At 47.4% G+C, this 22486-nt stretch overlaps 1 protein-coding gene and 1 long non-coding RNA gene across 17 annotated transcripts in view; one reads left to right on the plus strand and one right to left on the minus strand.

Annotated features, from left to right (window-relative positions):
* Positions 1-20525, minus strand: part of CAPN6 (calpain 6) — a 61664-nt gene extending 41139 nt beyond the window's left edge. The window contains exons 1-3 of one of the 15 annotated variants that reach the window (XM_021269322.4): positions 19841-20525; positions 12587-12641; positions 11567-11737 (exon numbers count right to left, since the gene is read on the minus strand). In XM_021269322.4, the coding sequence (XP_021124997.3) occupies positions 11567-11731 (165 nt within the window). In that variant the 5' untranslated portion in view covers positions 11732-11737; positions 12587-12641; positions 19841-20525. The other 14 variants (XM_005015202.6, XM_021269327.4, XM_013095511.5 and 11 more) reach the window with 14 other exon arrangements.
* On the plus strand, positions 14722-21464 carry LOC110351904 (uncharacterized). Of its 2 annotated transcripts, none has more exons than XR_011811616.1 (3): positions 14722-14859; positions 15194-17625; positions 20525-21464. It is a non-coding gene; the product is annotated as an uncharacterized lncRNA (long non-coding RNA). The 2 variants fall into 2 exon arrangements; XR_002399947.4 differs by lacking the exon at positions 14722-14859 and having other exon boundaries at positions 15777-15917; positions 17429-17625.
* Positions 21465-22486: the final 1022 nt, after the last annotated feature.

Here is a 22486-nt window from a genome sequence, read left to right on the forward strand (position 1 = left end):
TTGTATCACTGATGGGAATGACAGTCAACCAAACCAAGTTCCTAAATTCCTGTTCTTTGGAAAAGGATGTTTCCTGAAATAGCATCTTCAGGAGAATACAATTGTATCTGCTTCAGTTCCTAGAGTGCTTCTCAAATTAAAAGGGAGAGCTCCTCTCCCCCACCCCAGCTCTGGAGAACCAGGTCCTCCTATACAGAGAGTTTTCATGTTAGTGTTCCTGGGAACTCTACCGAGGCCTCTTTAGGGCTCAGCATGCTGCCAGGGTCAGGCAGCACCACTCCGGTGCAGAATGGCTAAGAGAAGCATAACAGCCTAGGATGGAGCAGAGCTCCTGTTCCTGTTTCTGATGAACTTTCTCAAACACAGAAATGGATCCCAGCTGGATGAAATACCACCAAATTTGGTGAAAAGGTGATGGTGAAAGGCCTGGAGGGGAAGACGCACGAGGAACGGCTGAGGGCACTGGGCCTGTTCAGCCTGGAGAAGAGGAGGCTGAGGGGAGACCTCATCGCAGTCTACAACTTCCTCGTAAGGGGGTGTCGAGAGGCAGGAGACCTTTTCTCCATTAACACCAGCAACAGGACCCGTGGGAACGGGGTTAAGCTGAGGCAGGGGAAATTTAGGCTTGACATCAGGAGGGGGTTCTTCACAGAGAGGGTGGTTGCACACTGGAACAGGCTCCCCAGGGAAGTGGTCACTGCACCGAGCCTGTCTGAATTTAAGAAGAGATTGGACTGTGCACTTAGTCACATGGTCTGAACTTTTGGGTAGACCTGTGCGGTGTCAAGAGTTGGACTTGATGATCCTTAAGGGTCCCTTCCAACTCAGGATATTCTATGATTCTATGAAATTTTCAAGGTTTCTTATTCAGAGAACGGCTGAGCCACAACGCACTGAACTTCCCGGTTCACCTCCCCTCGTGGCAGCTTGTGGGATGAATTTCAGCCTTGACTTGAACAGCAGACCCTGTTCTAGGAAAACTGGACTCAGACAAGGGTCACACAGCCATACATGCCCCTCCAAGACTTGAACCCTGGCCACTGCTAGCAATAACTGCCGGAATGGATTAAGGGAGTTAAGAGATCCCTACTTGTTTGTTTGGTTATGTGAGAGGAGTCCTCAGGGCACCACACACAGCTCTGCTCACTTCCTTGCTACAGGAACAAAACAGTTGTGAAAGAAAGCATTTAACAACACATCTGCAGCAGCCCTTTGCATTTGAGCACTGCTATGGCCAATAGCTTTCTGTGCTTTTTGGACACATCATCTAGAAAAGCAGATGGCTATACCGTCCATCAGGAATACAACTATTTTCCCCACTATCCTTAGCAGATGTGAATGCTGACTCACCTCAGCAAGGCATCTATTTTTAAATCCCCCTGAGAAAGCTAGCTAACATCTGTCAATATCTACAGCACAGATTCTGGGTCTCTGTCTGCCTTCAAAATGCCACAGCTTTGCCATGGTGTGGTAATGCAACTCATCCTGTAATGCCATTTGGCTTCCCAAGTCCCTGTCAAATATCCATCCTCATACACCCGCGTCTGCCTGCTCAGGGTGGGGACCTGAGAGCACTAGCAGTTGTTAAGTTATTTGGACCAGACACAAAACTTGGTGACTTTGGCACCCATGAAATGCTTGATATCTGTATGAGGAACCAGGCTGGTGTCTCTAGCATGGTTGACTCCCTGAGAGATTAGCTAACAAGAACAGACTATTGATAATATTAACTTTAAACATTATTACAAGACTAAATTGTAGGCTCTTCAGTGGTTCCTTTGGAGCGTCCCCATTTCCCCAGGATGCTTTCAGATGCTGCGGGCTGTCAGCCACGGTTTACATGGCTTATGTGTGATATGCCCCCTAGATGCTGTTCTGAAGTGAAAGTTTATCAGCTGGGTTTGTAAATATCTTGTCACAGCTCCACATGAATTCTTTTATGATTTTATGAATTCTTCATAAATCTACTGGCAGAATGAGATGGGGAGAGACTCACAGAGGCCTGAACCTGCCTTGGTAAACAGAAATCCTGTTTTCTGTCATTGTTTGCACTGTTCTGTAGCCAAACATGAAAAAAATGGAACATGAATAACATGAAAACATGAAGGGTGACAGAGTAAAGAGAAGAAGGAAAAAGCTTTCCAAATTATCTAATCAGTATGACCATGAACTTGCCCAGATCCTCAACCCCATTTTAGAAATACCAAAGAAGGAAAGTAAGAAGTCAGTGTTGTTACTCTTTCAGCATGGCAGTACCTACTCAGACAGGATAGAGGAGTAACACTGTCTCCAAAACATAAAAAAAATACCTTCTTGCGGCTCTAAGCCTGGCTGTCATCCTCCCCAAGCTGTCAGAGTATCAACAGTTTTGCACCTTATAAATTCTGAGTGACATCAGAGAAGACCTAGCTGGGCATCAAGAACGTCTGCATCCAAAACCAGATGCCTGGCAGATTATAAACCTTTCATATGAGGAGTTGTGAGAGACTGATAAATACCTGCAGGAGCTTTGGAATTTGAACCTCGATCTCCATGCATTTGGATTGTTTATTCAGCAATTCTTAATCCCTGAAACAATTTTCAAGTTGCTGAGGGAGCCCTTCCCCATAGGAGCTCTGATACAGGCTGCCCAGCCCCTGTTGTCAAGTATCCTTCACAGATACAAACGGTAAAATAGTTCATCACATGCAAAATTACAGATCTAAACTGCCCCAAAGAAGGGCATCTTGGTCGAATCCAAGCTAAACAAGACTGAGATCATCCAATTTGGAAGACAGAACGCTGAAAATCTAGCGAAGACATTTCCACCCCAAACTGATTCAGAGTCTTATCGGATTCCTTCCTCAGCCTCCAGAAGGAATCAAAACTTCTCTTTTTTGTTTGTTCTTTTTTGAGCCAGAAAAGGAAAACAAACACACAGAAGCCTTCTTCCCAGATATGAAACACACAAGCACATGCCCAAGACAACCCTACCTTTGCCATTACTAGGCAGGGTAAGGACAACCAATGGTACAAAACTGCTGCATGTAGCTCACCACTTTCATCTGCCAGGGTGCTGAAGGGCATAACTCTAATTCTGGTCCTTCCTTCTGTTCTTAACTCGCTTTGGCTGTCATCAGCCTGATTTCTGAGGCAACAGGACAAGGCACGTCCCAGATATAGAAGCAACAGCATATTCCATGACCCACCAAAACGATGCATTGGCATCCAGTCGGAGCACTCTTCAGTCAAAAAAAGACAGTCACTTGCTCTTTTATTTCTGTTCTCTTTAGGGAGGCACCCCCTTCCCCCGTATTCAAAGCAAATCACCATTAGAAGAGCTAGAAACAAACATGCACAGACACACACACGCTTTGGTACCCTCACCACATCGGATCTATTACCTGCATGAGGCAATCACACTGATAAAGCACAGAGTCTAGAAGAAAAAGGCTGAAAAAGCCCAGCATGACTCTTCTCAGAAAGCCTAGTTAATCAGTTATGACAACAGCTAATGGCTAACTCACCTGGACAGCTTGCTTCTTTTATTGCTACAAATAATTTGAGCAAAGAGGTCTCCTATGAGGAAGAGGAGAGAAGACAGAGCAAACAGGGAAGGCCGGAACACGTGAAGGCATGCTCCCTTGAAAAGGAAGTAGTCATTTTCTTTTCAGAACTTGTTCAGTGAAAAAAAAAATCAAAACTTTAGGAGAAAATAGTAATGGGAGAAAATGAACGTAACAAAGTCCACAGTGTTCTCAGGGAATCAGTTGGCCGGCCGCTGTCAGAACATGCCGTTCTAAGTACCTTAGGAGACCAGCAGGGAAAGTCCCGTTCTAGCTGGAAAATGTTTCCTTGCCTCCAAGGAAAATTTCAAGAAATATTTCATTTGACTTAGTGTATCTGGGAGGAAGTTGCAACACTGAATATATCCCCACCCTCTCCAAACCAACAAAAACACACCAATCCACCATTTTTTCTGACAAGCGCTTGCTCCTTGAAATGACCAATTATTTGAAGCAGCCAGGGCTACTGTTAATTTTTAAGTGATTACAGGATGATCTTACGGTAGCAGTAATAACGACAATGCTTTTGTTCTAATGCTCTATATAAGAACTTACATCCCTGGTTGTAAGAATAGGAACTGCAGTTTCAGTGGACTCCAGTTACTTCTTGGCTCTCTGTACACCAGTCCATAGTGTATATACTTAGGTTAGTATAGGAACAGGAAAGGAAAGCAGATTATATAGTAACAACTCACTTTTTCTTCACATGCTTGAATCAGTCTGTGTTGCCCTAGAGCTATACAATCCTTGAGGTATTTTTTCTAAATAAGTTCTTCAAATAATACATTAAAATAATAACATAAAGTTATATCGAGATCATTTTCTTCATTGTTCTTCTCTATGCTCTCTAACCACGACAGTAAACTTGAAGCTGCCAATGCCTGATCACTTCTAGGGCCTGTTTTTCAAGGTCATCACCCTCACTACCTCACAGAGGCCTTCCCTGCCCAGACTTGTGAACATTCGGTTGGCTTGAAAAATATTTCAGAAGTACAGCTGGAGTCAAGGCCAGGGCCTTCTTGCTCACTGTGAATAAAAGCAGTTTCATGAGCCACTTTAAGCGATGCCTGGTTAAGTGTTCTTCCCCTTGATTAAATGTTGCTTGGCTTTTAAAGCATGGAAACATTAATCCTAATATACTGGAGCCATGCCAGGATGCTGCTAAGTGCTTCACAATGCCTTGAATCTCAGGTGGTTCACGTGGCCCTCTCTCACACACAAGTCACTGCTGACCACAACTCACAGCTGATTTCACCAGATCAGACACCAGAACAGCAGGTTCTGGATCCAACTGGTCCTGGATTGCAGCTGTACTGTACTGAAGCTTGGTTTGACCTGGATTTGAAAGATCTTGCCCTCAACTTTTTGACACCCTCTCCTAGGAATCCAGTTCCACGGGGCCTTTGAAAACCTTACTGCTCCTACCTGCAGGCTGCCGGGGTGTGAGGACGGGACAGCTCGGGCGTATGGAGGACTGCTAACTCCCCTAAACCCCCCCTCACTAAACACCTAGAGCTCTTGGGGTAGATTTGTTAGTCTCTCCTCCAACAAGGCTTGGAAGCCAAGTGCCAGCACCAATGTCAGCATCACATACACAGCACGGTGGAGTCCTGCTTACACCGGGATCTCAGACGTGTGGCAGTTCATTGTCATATCAGTAACAGCCACCCGCCACCCCACCCCTTCCCCCAGCTCTCAGTGAAACCCAACAACCTGAAGACAATTGGATTTAAATCCCTGCCACTTGACTGTGCAGTTGCCTGGGCGACGAGTGAGCAGAGCGTGCTTCTGTGGTTGTGTGCTGCCACAGCTCCGGGAGCTGCGCCAATGCCCCAGCCCCTGCAGCTGGGGCAGATTTAACGCCTTCCTCCCCAGCAGCAGCCACTGCCCTGCAGGCTGGAAGTTGCACAGAAGGACAGAGGGACACGGCCAGGTGCTGGGGACACCGCAGCACCTTGTCAAACCGAGCTCTCAGCAACGCCGGGAGTCATCCGCAGGTGGATACGGAGCACGTGCCTCGGTGTGTGCACAGCTGACGAGGGAAAAAAGCATTTATCACCATCTAAAAGTCACTTTCTTCCGATGATTTCCTGTTACCTCTTGTCCCCCTGCCCATGTCCTTCATACTAACAGGAGGTTGCATCACTCTGAGAGCACCATGCTGTCCTCTCCGTCTCCACAATTGTAACAAAAAGCACAGTTTGTGTGCACACCACCTTCCCATCAACCTCTCCAGGTACCTTCCAGGGCAGGCATCTTCCCAGAATTTAGCTCTCAGTTTCTTTTCTATTTCTTTCAGATGAATGGCTTACACTTTGGTTGGAGCCCACTTTGCCTATGACCTTATAGAGCTCTTCTAGGAAATCCTTCAGCATACAGGCTTATGCTCAGCTATAACAATTAAGATGCACTCCAACCCTTCCCTTTATATAGGCACACAAGTATGCTTACCAGACGAACATCTGCCAATCATTTGAAAAGCTAGGAACAAGAAATTCCTATCTGGAGGTCAAGACTACAAGCTAAATCTGCTTTTAATGGCAAATAAAACTAGTGGTAATAATGGCAGATAGCCTCCTTGTTATTGCATGTAATTGCATTTGTAATCACTGCTAATTACAGCAGACAAAGATGCCTGTTCAGATGCTAAATGCTGTCATCCAGAAAGTCCTGTAATCCTCCTGGAGCCCTAGCAGCAGAGTGCCATGTCTGGAAGTCACCCACAGAAGGTGACAGCCGGTACGCCAGGCTTGGTTTGTCTGCGAAGGACAACAGCCACGGTGTTATGACCTGTGGATGTGAGAGAAGCAAAAGGACAAAGCAGCTTTATTTCACGTTAATGCAAGGCCAAGTCTTTCGCAGTCCTTTTCTCCTACAGACACGTCCTGGAGAAATACAAGCAAGCAAGCAGCAAGGCGTTGGTGCATAGCTCACACGATGACCTACAACCTGAAACCACCTTTGTGTTCCCAGTAACGTTCATATGTTCAAGGCACAGCAAAGGATTCCTGAGCTCCCTTCAACATCAGCAGAGGCTTACAACCACGTTTTGAAGGACCTTGCCTCACCTCCCAGATACAGGCATGTTCCATACATCTGTGTGCTTCAGGTGTAAATGCAGATGTCACAGCACACAAGGCTTCACAATTTGTGTTCGACTGCGCTTTGAGAGTCGATAACCACCAGCAGTACAGAAACATGGACAGCTCTGGGTGTAGGCAGGGAAACAGAAAACAAAAGGGCTTCTGCTGGGTCCAGATGTATCAGCAGGCTTTGCAGACAAGTTGTTTTCACAGAACAGTCATCAGACCCTACAAAGGGGGAGGATGAGAAGCGGGAGGAACCTCTGCTCTCATCAAGCAAGTGCGCTGGCCCTGCCCCATGTTCTTAACCAGAAAGAAGAGGCTGAAGGGAGAAGGAAAGGCACGCAGAGCTACAAGTGATCATTACATCAAGAGAGCTGTGGGCGTGGGGAGGAAATCTGACAAAGCAAGGAAGCACCACTGTTCACAGGGGTTACAAGCTGATTTGGCTGTCACACAGAAGGCAGCAATGTAGCCACACCGAGCTGCTCTGAGCTCACGCCGCTCTGTCAGGGCAGTTTGTAGCATCCCCCTTCAATCGCTGCTCTCCCTCCAGCTCTGGGCTACCCCAGGCACCATCCTGGCTGATATCCCCCAAGCACCACGGAGGAGCTGTGGCTCTGCTCTGTGCTCACAGTGCGCTGTGGGACAGCCACCTGAACGCAGACACAGCGTGCCACCCTCCTTCCCTTTCCAGTGCCTCTCCTGCATAAATTACTGAAGGCTGACAGGCAGTGCCAAAAACAAGCAGATGTCTCTGGTCTTGTTCGTGGACAAACTAGAAAACAGATTTAGACTGAAGCAATGCAGCTTACAGAGGAGACAGGAAGCAAATGAGCAAGCCGTGCCTTATCTCCGAGGGGCATCGAGCCCAGCTGTGCTTACACCTGACAGCCTAGTGCTGAGCACCACCACCTGAGCCCTTCGTGACACTCATTCGGCAAAATTTGTGAGGATTGGGATGCTAATAAACCTTCAGGAGGACTGCTTACTGTGACCCCAAATCCTGTCCTGGGAAAATATGTGGGACAAGGAAAGTTAGTGCAAAACACAAAGCTAACCCAGCCAAAACACCCAGGCAGGCATGCCCTGAGCCTCCCCTCCCTTCCAGAGCTGGGCCAAGTCTTCTAAGGCAGGCACAGAGGTGGGGGAGGTTTCCAGCACTGCAAACACAAGATGTTTTAGCTCCTTAGCCAACTGGTCACTGTCCACCAGTTAGTCTCCATGCAGTCTTCCTAGGAGCATGGGGCAGGCAGTGGGCCATAAGCATGCAGCTCCCCACTTCCAGTCAGATTCAGCACCAGTGGGTTATTGGGGTTTAATGGAACACAACAGCAACCTCTTCTGTGGTCTGGGACATGAGAGGGTTTTCTTGGGAAGCAGCTCAGCCGTAATCTCAGCTAGTGTCTTTCTGGGCTGTCTTACTGAAGGAGAACTAGCACTGTCTTTCCAGAACACGAGGGTAGCTCTTTCATAAAGAAAAGATGCAAAGGAAAGCATAATCAGGGCTTATAAACCAGAGGGTCAGGCAGAGAATCCAGGAAAGCATACACTAATATTCTCATCCTGTCAGATGAGACTATTATGTTGCCTTCTGAATGCCTAACTAACGTGTCACTTATCTCTGCAGCAAGCTTATCGGCTCTTTCAGCCCTGGCTGGAGGATCACCACTATTAGCTTAACACAAAATGTCCTTGGGAGTTAATACCATTGCAAAGTCAATCGTGTCAGTGACAAAATTGAGACAAACCTCGTTAAAAATCAGGCAGACGAGATACGTGAAGCAGAGAGACTGCAATTCCCCGGTATTTTCACTAGAGCTGCTTGCTGCTACCGCCGGTGCTGAGCAGGAGCACCTCGCGGAGGCCGTGTTTGCCCTCAGTGAGGGGTGAACCAGCACAGGAGGCTGCCGATGTCCCAGGGCCAGCAGAGATGGCAGGGGGCAGGAGGCTTCTCCTATCCCCTGGCAGAAGACAGCCGCCCCCAGCCAGGAACGCGAGCCCCAGCAGTGCCCATGAGCAGCCTGCAAAATTCTCCTTGGAAAGTCTCCCCGTGCTCGGGAGGCCGCGCAGTAATTACACGGTGCCCTTTGTGTTACCAGGTTCTTAATCCAGGGGTGCCACAGAAGTAACGCTACCCCGGCTTTGTTCGCTTTCGCAAGGAGACGTGTGCAAAACAACTAATTAATGTCAGGCTGTTAACGACCTATTGCTGCGAGTGACTGGAATGAGCAAACAGCACAGACATAACGTTGCAGGTGCAAATCCAAAGACAAAAACAAAGGGGAAGAAACCCTTTGCCCTTCCTCCTCTTTTCTCTCACCCTCTAATACTCCTTTCTTCACTCGGGCAGAATAAAACCCGGGCGTACAGAGAGCCCTTCTGTGCATTTGGTCTGCCTGGCCAACACCAGCCAGTCAGGGGCGGAACAAAGTGTGAGCATATTTCTGAGCTCAAACTAGAATAGCAGTTTTTACCGCAGAAAGATGCAGATTCCCAGACCCCAAACGTTCTTATTGGGACACCAGCATCAGTGAAAGCAACTGCAGAGGAAGCCCATAGCTCTGTGCGCACAAAGCTGCACTCCCCAGCTGCTCGGACAGCATCACAGAAAGCTTTCTGAAGTACGAGAGTGCTTGTTCCTGTCGGTACCTGAGTACCAGCACCTGGGCAGGCTACCCACTGCCTCTGTAGATGGAGGGAGGACACAAAACGTTAGCCACTTAGCAGGAAAACTTTTGTTCTGCTCACTAAAATATCACTATCGAAGCTGCCGCGAGAAATTAACATCAGCAGGAAAAAAAACAACCTAATGCTATCCCAGCAAATACAGCCCAGCTTTGGTCAGCCTCCCCTGCCACCCCGTCACACAAGACAAGGAACAGACCCAGCCGTGTATGGGGTAGGTCATGTTGTCAGATCAGCTCTTCTAGAAAAGCCAACCAGTTTGTGCTTCCAGAAGATTAATCCTAATCCCAACAGTGGATGTGTAAAATTAAGGACCAAAACATGCTACTTCAGAGCAAAAACACTGTGTGCATCTCACTACAGGCTTCCAGTGTCCTCTTCACTACACTTGGCAGAATATGAGAACAGGTCACACTCTGACAGAAAGCCACAGGGTCAAAGTTGAGAATGATTTTACGTGGCTCGTGGCTCTGAACTGCTTTATAAAAACAAGCTATGTGAAGCATGAAACCTCAGAGCAAACCAGTTACCAGCCCCCAAATATAAGTAATATTAACAGCTTGAAACGTGCAGCACATTAACCACAGTCAGGAGAGTGACATGACACTTGATTCCCGTTAAGATGCTAGGTGAAGTGGCAAACAGATACCAGCACTACAGGCTGTGTGCAGACACGAGTTGTTCATTGTGAGTATGAAATCACTGGGGTGTAATCCAGGTTTTATATAAGTCAAGGGCAAAATCTGCAGTAAGTTCAACACAGCCATGCAGAGATCAGAGATGTTATCAATCAATAAAGGAAAACTCTGCATTCACTCCAGGTAAGACTTGCTGATGAGTTTTCACTAGAACCTCTGTGAAACTCAGAGGAACAGGGTGTTGAGTTCAGTACAGAAAGTTTATGTACACGTCTTGGGAACATGTCTTCACTTCTCTACATCAGCTATACATCCGCGTAGTTGAGTATTCCCTGGGAGTAGCTCAGGAGTGTCCTGCCTCGTACTACAAGACTCACCCAAACCTCTCAAGACCCATACGTAGTTGGGCTTTTTGGTTCCAGTATAGTTAATACAGAGGTAACCTGGGAACAAGCCACACACACACGGTGTCCTCTTATTTCTGGCACTATACAGAGAGCAAGACAACAGACTCTGGAAACACAAGTTAATTCTCCATTGAATAAAAATGCAGCCATTTGCTCTGAAAAGAAAGTGGGTATATGCTGTTAACATGGGCTCTCAACTCATTCTGTCGGTGGCAGTTGGAAATATCCAAGTTTCTTTTAGTGTAAGAAGACCTCTCCACTGATTGTTCCTGGCTGTTTGTTGCACTAGCTAGCCTCCCTTGCTGGGCAGACTGTCGATCTTTTTCCTGCTCTCTCCTCCAAGAAAAATTACAAATAATATATTCATACCTCTAAACAATAATTCAGCTACCTGGAATTGGAGCAACTCCCCCTTGCTACTGTAAGGATTCCTTTCCCCATACATTTTAATAAGATACAAGTTACTCTGAAAACATGTGGAAAGCTATTATGATGAACAAATGATTGAGTTGCATGAACTAATTTCCTTCCGGCATCCCAGGCAGGAGGACGTATTCGGTTCATAACATCTCATTTTCTATAATGTTTTTTGCAAGGGTTATATCTTCCTTAAAAGGAGAAAAAAAATGACAACATGGTGGGAGCACTAAGTTTAGCAGCTAAAGCTCAGATTTTGCACTGCCATTACTGTGCCTGCACACCAGGCCCTCAGAGGGACAGGTAATAAAGAGAAACTTCAATTAAGAGATGAATGTATTTCTGAAATGCTTCTGTCAACCCAGCAAACTACAGTGGTAAATAGACTGACCCCAAAAATGAAGAATATTCTGAAAGAATATATTTCTGTATTTATTGATCTACTACTGATAGGTATTCTTAATTAAATGGAGGGCTGAATTAAAAGCCACTGAAGTTGGAGTCACCACCCATTGTTGCTTGTTATTAGAGAGCCATCAACAGTAAAAAAAAAAAAAAAAAACACAATTAGGCTGTGCAGAATGCTTCCTTCTCACCTTATACAGTAAGGCACGACTTCTGTTTTGGACAGCAATGGGACAGAGAGGTTGATGTCTGAACTACACACAGACAAGAAATGAAAGGAAAGAGAGAGGGAGAATAGACCAAGATAACTGGTTTAGCACAGAGAAGACAGTGGGAGTGGTACAGCACAAACAGCACCTCATCACAAGGGGGGTGCCCTTTACCTTTGGGCGCTTCCATTCAACTTTCTTTGGCGGAGCTCTCTGGTAGAAAAGGGACTCATCTGAGGCTGGGAACTCGGGGTCTTCGAAGAGCCGTCCCTGCTGGATACACTGCCTTTTCAGCTCGTGGTACTTCTGATCTCTGAAGAGCTGAACTGATGAAGACATCTCTTTCTGTCTAGGTAAGATGAATATAGGCTTGTGTAAATCACAGAATCTCTCTGAAGTCCATAGCATAACGCATAGCAATGCACCCATCAGGCTTTGACAACAGAGCACATAACTTATTCTAAACAAAATTAGTTCTGGATTTCTGATTTTAAAACAGATTATAAATTAGATTATGCTATGTAGCAGACTAAACGAAACAAAACAATAAATATCATATAAATAAAAGGATGACACTTCTGGCTAAGGAGAACTCATCAGGAAAGGCATTGAAGAATCCAGATGAGGGACAATGAGCATTTTTCTTTGTCTAATGGATTGTAAAGGTAAGAGTGGGTCTTGTCCCTCAGTTTATATTATGTGTGAAGAGCAGGACCATCTTTCTTGCTACATTCTCCTACTAGTCTCTAAAGTTTTAATTATCTACTCCAACTCTTATGCCTACAGAAAATTGAAAACAGATTTCCGCAGTTATCCATCTTAATTTAAGTGGCCATACTTTGCCTGGAATTATTGTCTTTGATCTTTATGTTACATTTCAGGGAATCGAATTCCCAGAAGCTGCAAATATTTGCAAGTAGTGTCCATAACATTAATAATCTTAAAAAATAACCACAAGGAAAGAAAGAAAAAACAATTTGCTTCCAAGCCTTGCCTCCAAGAATCCTAACTATCTAGTCCTGTAAGTTCACAGTCTCAGCCACAGAGCTCAAACAAGTTGCTTAAGATCATTCTACAAATCAAAAATCAACTACAGAAATCATTTTGAATGGTGCGAAGTCTGGGGAATGTGAGGCATGCTTCTGTTTTTCTGAGGTACTATTTGAAGAGAGCGGAGAGAATATCTGAACTTACTTTTGTAGTCCCTTCCTGCTACGGGTTAGAGATGTATTCCCCTTCTTTCCGGTATCTACAGCAATAAAGACAAGTGCAGGTTATCCTCCTGGCAGATCACAAGGGCGAAACAACATGCAAGCAGTGGAGCACGGTATTACATTGCCCTAGCAGCCTACTCGCTGTGTCCTGCTGCAGGGATCCCAGCCCGTGCTCCATGAGCCACTCGCAATCCAAATTGGATGAGATTCCACAAGTTTGCAGGAAACTGAACCAAGCTAGGCACAAGCCTTTCCCAGCAGGCACGTGAGTACAGCAGGGGAAATGCAGAGATTGAGAAATGTTTGGAAATGTCAAATTTATCGTGATTGAAAGTTGCTGTGACCAAAATAATGTAGGCATGGCTGTAAAACCTGCCCTCCCTCCACTCACTCCTTCCCCTGCCCCAGAATTAATTAGCCCTTCAAGGATGAGGAATGCTGCTCCAGTGCCTTCACTCACAGAAAGGAGAGAATTCAGGAGTGCTCTTCCACCTCGTTGCCATTCTTGCAGCCATTCCAAAGCCTCCAAGCCACACACAGAGTAATCTGCCGGTCAGTACCACCTGAATCCTACCAGCAGAACTTACACAGCAAAGCGACAGGACAAAAAACCAGCCTGTGCCTGATATTCTTCAAATGCCAGTCCGGTAAAATCTCCGTCCTCTATTAGGACTTTCAGAAATAAAGTTTTCACACATCAAGACTGAGATGACTTTGAGTTGAATCCCAATACTGCTGCAATGGACAGAACAACTCCTTGTAGCTTCAGCCTGGACAGGGCTTCCCCTTTTGGAACTGGACCACAGAGTCCCTTAGAAATGGTTACACAGCTTCAGTAAAATAAAACTGTACGCAAAGGAACTGCTCAAAACCAACACAGCTCACTGACACTATCCAACTTGTAATGATTTCCTTAAAGTTGATTTTCTTGTTACTTAACCCCCCAAAACACCACAAGGCACCTTGCGTAGCAGATGGCCTCCCAAGAAGACACAAGAGAGACTTGCTTCCCCCCTCCAACCAGTTCTTCGAAGTCAACTTGTCAATTACACACAGATAGTTCAGGGACAAAAGCAAAAATTAGTCCAGCTAATCTGCGTAGGATACAGATTATCTCCCGATCACCGGCTTTCTTGCTTATTAAAAATCCCCCAGGAGCTACCTAAGATTCTAAGCCCAGCCTATCTGCGAGATACGCTTGTTTTTAAAATGGCCCAGGGGTGATAAGGCTTTCAGCTGTCCTTGCCTAATGCAGCGAGATGTGCTGTCAGTGAGCTCACCCCCCCGGCTCCCCTCTATCTGCTGACTGCAACACAACCCTTCCAGAATTCACACCCACACACCCAGTCCCGCAACAGCGCACTGATTGCGGTCCCAAATTCAGCACACGAAATCAAGCCGCTGCCTGCTCACCCTGGGCTCCAGGCAGCACTTGGCAAGGGGACGCTAACATGGGAGGAGGAGGCTGCCAAGCTGCCCCCCTCTGGGCTCCCTGGGCCATCCCGAGCAAATGCCTGAGCCGTGAGGGGCTCAGCCAGACCCGTTACTGCTTTCCACCCACCCACGACACCCGGAGCTGCACACAAATCCCACCACTATCTGCTGAGCTAGCAGAAACCCACTGCAGTGCAGCAGGAGCCCCAAAATAACCTTTCGAAACATGATAGAAGTCTCTCTTTTTTATTTTTTTTTTCTCCTGTTCTTCTTGGGAAGTGCACAGTGCAGGAGACGAAGGCAGTTTCTACAACAGCCTGGCAGTCCGAGCGCTGAGGACGAAGCCGAGCCCTTCCTCTCCTTGGGGTTTCCCCCAGCAGAACCCAGCCACGCTGAGACGAGCAGCAAGCACCTGGCTCCTGCTGCGAGGCCCAAGCTTTGAAGCCGGTCCCAGGTGCTGCCCCTCGGTTACCATCACAGCTCCCAGCAGCGCTCCCTCCTCCAGTCTCAAGGTCCCAGCGGGAGCCTCCCCCTGCCCTTCTCCTCCAAAGCTTTACCTTCAGTTCTGCTGACGTTCACAATGTGCAGCTGTGCTTGAGGAAAACATGAGGCAGGGCTTGGCAGCCGCTCTTTGCAGGGCTCCCTGTGCTGCCATGTGACATGGAGCTGTGTGCACAGTAACGAGGGCTGAGAAGTGTGGTCCTAAAATACTGCACCACGCCTTGAAGACCCTCTGCAGCTCTGGCACGAGGAAGGGACTGCTCGAGGGGAGGGGAAAGAGACAGCCAAAGAAGAAAGAAAAAAGAAACGGCTCTACAGGTCAGACATTCTTAGGTTTTTGGTGCTTGTTTCTTTCCCTGACCACACAAATACCGGGTTTGCTCTTTCATCCTTTTCAGTCTCTGAGCTGAGCCCTCACAGCTGATCCCTAAGTTCCTCTGAGCCCCTCAGTCCCAGCAGCAGTACGGAAGGTCCCCAATCTCTCGGCTTTCAGCCACTGAGCTTTGATGACTCTCTCTAGCCCCCCCTTTTCCAGTGCAATTCAGAGAAAGGCCTTCAGCACAACAGCGAAGTGAAGTCCCTGCGGGTCCCTATTTCAGAAAGGCTCCACCTGCCTCCCCTGCTCACCCCAACACTGCCTTTTCACCCCCAGCTGACACTCAGAGATGCTTCCCCTGTTGGAGCGAGCAAGCTGTGGCTAAATCACGCGTGACATGGTCGCAAGCACCAGCTCCTGGCAGTCTGAGCAGCCCTAAATGGAAGGGGCACTCACTTGAGACGCAGTTCTTCATGAGGTATGAGGACAAGCTCCAAGCATTGCTCCCAGCCCGGAGAGCCCTACCAAACAGGGTTCTTTACACTCACATTTTCCTGTCCTGAGCGGTCTCTTCCCCAGCTGCTACACCGGAGATCCACAACAAGCCAGGCTGGCTAACTGTCCGGGCAGGCGAGCGAAAATTACACCCTGGCTGCCCTCATGTTCGTGCAACAAGCACACGAAAGCCAACAGAAGAAGTCACCTCCTCCACTTCTGCTACCCCGTGTAATCAACAATCCAGCAGGATACGAAGCGGCAGAGAAGCTGTTAAGCCAAGCACACCCCTCGGCAGCTCGCCGGCAGGAGAAAGCATCCCTCCCACTGCCATCCCTGCAGGAGGGGCGCAGGGCTGCACGGGGCTGGCTTCGCCTTCACAAGAAGCTCAGCTTTCGGTTCCAAGGCGAGCGGTGCCAAGCAGCTGCAGAGAGCCCTCTGCTCCACAGGGAGCTCCTCGTCTAGCAAGGGGCTCGGCTCTCCGCATCACCACGCAGCCACTTGTTTGCTCTGACTGCAGGATTCAGGATTCAAAGAATCACAGCGCGAGGGCTAAAAGGGCAAAGTAAGTTTCTCACTGCCATGTAACTCCACGGCAGCACAAGACGCTGCTCCTTCCAGCAAGCAGCCCCTGAGATGGAAGTGCCCCAGCCTTGGGGTCACATCCCTGCTGCTGCAGGAGCTGGGGGTGGCCACGTAGGGGTGTCCCCACAGTACACACACTGTACCATGCTGGGGGTACAGCCATAATTTTAGGATTTTTATTCCTTTGCTGGTACTGAGCTTGCTTTTGGTTCCTGCCAACAGCGGTATTACCATTACCAGTAACAACCGACAGCTGGCTCGTGGGTTCCCTGTTTGAGATTGGGGTTGTAAGCCTGCCCTGACACTGTGCAAAAGCTCCCAGCTCCAAACTCTCTTCTTTCCATCCCGCTTTGTCACGCAGCCTCAGAGCCACTGTTTGGGCTGACAGCAACACAGGCACTCAAGGGCTTAACTGTTTGCAAACACAGTTGTTTAGTGTTCTTGCAAACATCTCCTCCTCCAAACTCCTAGGTTGCTTCAGAGCAATCAAATCAGGGACTGTCTCCAAAAAAGCAGCCCTGCAGCCAAAAGTTTTAAATGACTTTGAACTGGTTTTCTATAAAGCTGAAAGCGCTTCCAGGACTCCAGCTGGAAAAGGTTATTTCCTTCTCATTCTGTACAAAACAGTCACTTCGCAAAGCAGTGACTTTGCAGATTTGTAGTAAGAGTGCAGGGGAATTTAAAGCAGTTGCAAAACTTCCACTTTGTGTACACTGCGGTTTCGTGATCTTGGCCATCGCTTTCCTACTGCTGCATCAGAAGCATCACTGCCCATAACATCAAACAGAGCTACTGGAGAAACGTGCTCCTTTGTATTGCTTGAGCACTCCAACACACACGCTGCACTGGCAGGCTTTAGGCTTGTAGATGGGGTATCTATCCTCTGCTCTTCTGCATAAGCCTATATAAAAGCTTACCGTCAATGTTAAAGCTGCGCTGTGTTGATATGCAACTGCAGAAGTAAAAGCACATCCAGTTCACATCAAACTTGCTGCACAGGACATTTAACAGCTCCCAGGTCTGCTGTTAACAACCATGGTCCAGGGGCTCAGTTGTTTCACAGCAGCACTCTGCCTGCTTGCATGAAGCACCAAGTTTTGTTGGGTGCTTTGGGATAGCAGGATGGTGTCACATCTGCCCCCTTCTCTCATTCAGCTTTTGGATTTTTCAAGAAAAATAAGGTTAATTTGACTATTTTATGGTTTCTGTAACTCAGTACTTTAACAGATGTATAAAAGTCTCTCTGTCCAGCTCAGCTCAGGAATTCACTGTGGGAACGAGACACGAGCATTTTGCTTCTCATGTACACAGAAAGGTGCCAGCATTGTTCTGCTCCCTGTTTTGCCATACTTAGTATTAGAATCGAGAGAGAAAACATCACATTTTCAGCTGAGAACATCCGTGTACACCCCATCACTTCTAAGAAGAAATTCAGGGGAGAATAACCAGGCATCAGGAACAGGGCTGGCAACAACTTGTTTGCTTTCACAGATGGCATCAAGGAGCTCCAGAATCACCTGGCTACAAACCAAAGCTTTGTTCCTTCTCTTCTACTGCAGCTCGATAGTGCTCAGCTAGGCTTTTCTACAGGACTCAGCAGGACAGGGAGACCTCAGACAGCACTTCAGCTGGGAGCCACGATGCAGCTCGTACTGCAAAGCCTACGCCCAGCAGGATGGCTCAGGAGGGTAAGTGAAGGTTCAAGACCAAGTCTGCCTTTACAAAAGATTCAGGAGCTGAACAGGGGCTCCACCAGGAATCCTGCCATTTATTTTCCCTGTTTGCAATCTGCACGCCGCTCCCCCTGTCCTTCTTAAACATGAGCCCTGCATGGAGTTGCCTGTCCAACCGCTAGCTTGCCTGTGTGGTGGTGGCGAGGGGACAGAGCTCAGCTCCAAGTCACTGAGTGCTGGCACATGGCAGCAGTAACTCGTGGGAGGTGCTGAGCCACAGGTTGGTGGTAATCGCTCAGCTGCAGGAGCAATAAATGAGGAATTACAAATGCACTGCTGAAACATCATCCTGCCCTCTCTCCTATAGTCAGCTCATGGTCAGAGAAAGGCAAACCCCGCTCTTACTGTTCAGGAAAGCAGTGCTGAAGTCACAGCTCAGGCAACGCGAACACTCGGTGCTCCTCTGGAGCGGGCTGATTGCAAGCTGCAGTCACTCCTCCCCCGGTGAGAAGCACAGCTGCAACGGGGGCTGAGGGCATGAGCTGGAGGTGCTGGGGCTGCACAGGTGGAGCAAAGAACCGCTAAGGAAGGCTGCGTTACAGGTGGCTGTGCCCGTGAGGGAAGGAGTCCATCTGGCACAAGCAGAAGTGGTGTAACTGCCCCGCTGCCTCCAACCAAAGTAGAGAAACACTGGAGTTTTTTGCCACTGTGTTTCATGTGACTCCCAGACCTGCCCACAAGTAACGAGCAAATTCCTGGGAGGTCTCTTGCACACTTGCCCCTACTCAAGGGGCCTTGGTTGGCAGCCACAACTAGAAATCCTCAAGGCAGCGAGCAGCTCTGTCCTGCTAAGCATGAGTTAAGGTTTTTTGACCACATCTCAGCCTCAAGGCACCGGCATTCTGCCTACGTCCCGATGCAGATGTCCAAGCCCCTTGTTAGAGCTCAGCCAGCATTCAGACATTCAAAACACCCCACACATCTGGGCTCTATGGGACTCTGACTCCGAGCAGCCGGGGTGACAGCAGGAGAACGAACGCAGAGCTTTACAGATCAACACAGAGAAAGGCTTTTCTGGACAGCCCTGTGCTACCCAGTCAGTGCGTGCTACTTTTTAACAGCACTCTGCAGCAAACGCTCAGGGTGATCATTTCTGATTCAGGACAGAAATTGCCACCTGCTTAATCTTGGTGCCACTTTGTTTCCCTCGTGAAAGGAGACCTGGCTGGGCCTGTGTACACTGCACAGGCTCTGACCTTTGTCTGGATTCTTCAGCTAGGCTAATAAAACACATCTCTTTGTACTGATTTTCAAGCGACAATGCAAAGTGGCTATGGGCCTCATTTTTTAAGAATATGCAGGCAGACAGGATTTTCCAAACTGCACAGGTGCCTGCATACGTTTAAAACAAAGAACCTTCAGTGGCATCCACTGTAGCCCTAAAACCAGCCAGCTTTGCAGCTAACTACAGAGAGGTACAATTGCAGTTCTGAATTCGAAATTACATGATAGGTGCTGATTGTTACATCAAGTCAAGAGATCTATAACAAGCTGTAAAGAAAATGCTCACAACAGCGTCAGCCGATTTGTTCCAGCCATGCGTTTGTGCTGAAACCATGGGAAACAACTTTCTTTAGCATTCCAATTTCTCTCCATTCTGCCTTGTCATAAAAGTTGGTTGTTCAGAAGAGGTCTGGGATTGCAAATTAATGGGTAACTCCCTATCAGCCCCCTCCATTATTTTATGTCTTCATTTATCTGCTATTTTAGACACGATATAAAAGTCTCTCCTTCACAAAAATAAAATCAAATGACTAAAATATCCACTTGAATTTCACAGTGAAAGAGTCTGCAGTGAGCACTGACATTATTTCAGAAGATCAGAAACAGTCTGAAAAATGGAATTATATGAGCACTGAAATTAAAGCACGCTTTATCAGTCTGGCCCCTTTATTTGGTGTAACTGCTAATGATGCCTGTAGAGAAAATACTTGCGTTAGCATTAGACTGCCTATCCCAGAAGAAATGAGAGCAACCACGGGTTTGCAATAAATCACAATGAGTGCTTGGCTCGGTGTTAGCACACAATCAAGATGCCACGTTCTGAAAGAAATATACATTACTGCAGTAGACGAAAGCATTTTCTCACTGTGCTAATTACTAGTCCAAAAGTGCTCATCCTGGTGCACATCAAGTAGCTACAAGTTTACACGATACCTCTGGCACTTACCTGGCTGAGGTCGGTCCTGCTCTGAGGCACACCAAACTCCAGAATCACTCCTGCAGAAAAAGAGCCCCTCAGCTTCTTAACCTGAAACTCTTTGGGCTGTACCAAGATCACATCAGTAGAGGGGTGTATTTCAGGATGACCCTTCCAGAGATGAGTCACGAGGGACACCGGAAAACCATTTGAGCTGACCCAAAATGCAGAGCCTTGTTTATTCCCGGTAAACTCTTAGCTGCAGTTGTTGCTGTAGCCGGGAACGAATTTTTAAAGGAGGAGACGAGACAAGGCCGCTTGGCAAGAGTTGCAGGCATTTTTTCTATGGAAAACAGGGCAGATTAATGCGAATCATGAAAAACATGATATTCCTTATTAGGCTGCACACTGTATTCCACTTGCATAAAGCCAGTGCCAATGCCTTTGCCTCAGTGCGTCCCTTCTGGTAACGGCCCATCCAGACCACGGGGAAGCATCACACAGGGCTTCTGAGGGACTTGCAGTTGGATGGGGGTTTGCAGATCAAGAGATGCAGCAAAACCCAACAGGTGGCTCTGTGCCCTCCACTCAGCGCTGTGGCAAGCCCGGAGCAGCTTCAGGAGTGGCTCTTGCACACTGCCGAGTACTTCCTCCTGGCTTGACTGTTCAGAGTCTAGAATGCACCTGATTTTGCTATTCCCATTTCCCTTTCAGAGGAGAAAACAACCTGAATGGGGAAAAAGTCTGGTCTGAGAGAGACACAGAATGGACTCCAGAGGTCCTGAGCCATCCGGGAGGCTGAGCTGCTCCTGGGCTGTGCTCTCTGATGCCTGAGACGTCACAAACCTGCCCGTGATCACTCAAGCACTTGTCCAGTCTTGCTTCTTGTAGCCTGCTAATAAAGGAAAATACATCAGTTCATGTTTAGAACTTGGGAAAAATAATACATTTTCCTGTGCTGAGGCAGAATAAAAAAGAAAGGTCAAAAATAAATTCCCATTAAAAAGCGGTTTTGGTGAAACAAACTTCTCTGCATAATCCAATAATCCCTAATTTAATTTTGGGTTCATTTAGATTAACTTGACATGAATGTTTTCTCATTTATGACTGTAAAATCCTTACTTTTACCTTTATGGAGCTTTTATTTATATTTTTGTAAATGTAGGCCAATTCTTAAACGAGTGCCATTTAAAAATTCATTGCAAATTTTCATATCAGTTGTAAATATTCTCCCCAATTTGCTTCCTCCATTTAATCCTTCCCGTTTTAGCATTGCCAATCTCAGTTTTTGAATAGGTCTACTCCTCCCAATCCCTGCTATTAAAAAAATCTTCTACTTGCCTAAAGGAGTTTGGGTCTCAGGGGAAGAGTTACATGCAGAAAACACTCTGAAGACAAAGCGTTAAGTAGTACCATAAATCTATGTCCTGTAAGGTTCGCTGCAGGACTGTTTGCTTTCTTATAAAACACTTACCCAACTTCCTTTTGAAGGCATGCTCAATTTTGGACAGAAAGTCCCTGGAATCTGCCACTACAGTTCTAGCATTTAATGTGCAAAAAAAAGCTCTACATAATAAAGCCATGTGTTTTCAATTTGTGATTGAGCAAGCAGACTAGAGTCTAAATCATAATAAAAAACTGACGTCCTCCTATATATACCACGCATGCTGTGATTCATTTGCACAGTTGAGGGAAGAACATGAAAAATCACACTTGAGTACAACGAAATTCTCCTTTTTTGTGAGCTGATAATTTTCACAGCTTATATAGACATGTTCTCACAGTAGCTGCCTTTGATCCACTGTGGAACAAAATGATGAGAACTTTTCTGTGTATTAAATCTGGTGCCATAATCCAAGAATTATATGTAATTTGTCTGGGCTGAGGAGGAGCTTCTCCTGGAAGTCTCATTAGAAACAAAAATTGCTTTAGAAAGGAAGCATGATGAGCCACACAGGCAGGCAACCAAGGGCAGGCAGACAGCTCTACTCTCACTGCAGAACCACGCAGAAAATGCTTGTAATTCAGTGGGGCTGTGCACAGCACTCACAGAGACACTGCCATGGTCTGGAAAGAGGTCTCTCAAACTGGCATTCAGCACAGTCCCTGGAATCCTTGGTTGTTGTTGCCGGCAGCCTTTAGTCTCCTGGTCAGAGGTATCCTGAGCACCATCACCACACGCTCCTCTGAGCTGGTTCACATCAGTAACCGCGCTGCACCTCTAGGCATCCCCAGATTCCTTGTCTCTTGCTTGGCACAGCCTGCTACCATCCCGCAGAGCAGTGCCTGCACTCTCCCTGCTCTAGACTTGCTGCTTGCCAGACCTGACTCACTCCTGCACCCTCAGCAGGCGCAGAACTGGGCTGTGTAAAGACACAGCACAGCACAAGTAAGCAAGAGAACTTGCTCCATCATGAGGCAGTGGTTCTCACACGTTCCTACATTCAGCACACGCTCAACATCCAGTCATGCTTCCATAAATGCCTGCCCTCCCCTACCGCACCTTGCTGTCTGCATTACCCCACACCCATGAGCAACTCCAGCACCCCACGGGCCTGCAGCCCAGCCGCAGTGATCGTCCCTCACTCCCTGCAGCACCTGGCCGGATCAGTGCCTTGCTGGCCAGCTGTGCCTGACCCACAGCCCCTCACAGCTGCAGGAGGACAGAGATCCCTG

The sequence above is a fragment of the Anas platyrhynchos genome, chromosome 10 (genome assembly GCF_047663525.1).
Source record: "Anas platyrhynchos isolate ZD024472 breed Pekin duck chromosome 10, IASCAAS_PekinDuck_T2T, whole genome shotgun sequence".
Taxonomy (NCBI): Eukaryota; Metazoa; Chordata; class Aves; order Anseriformes; family Anatidae; genus Anas; species Anas platyrhynchos.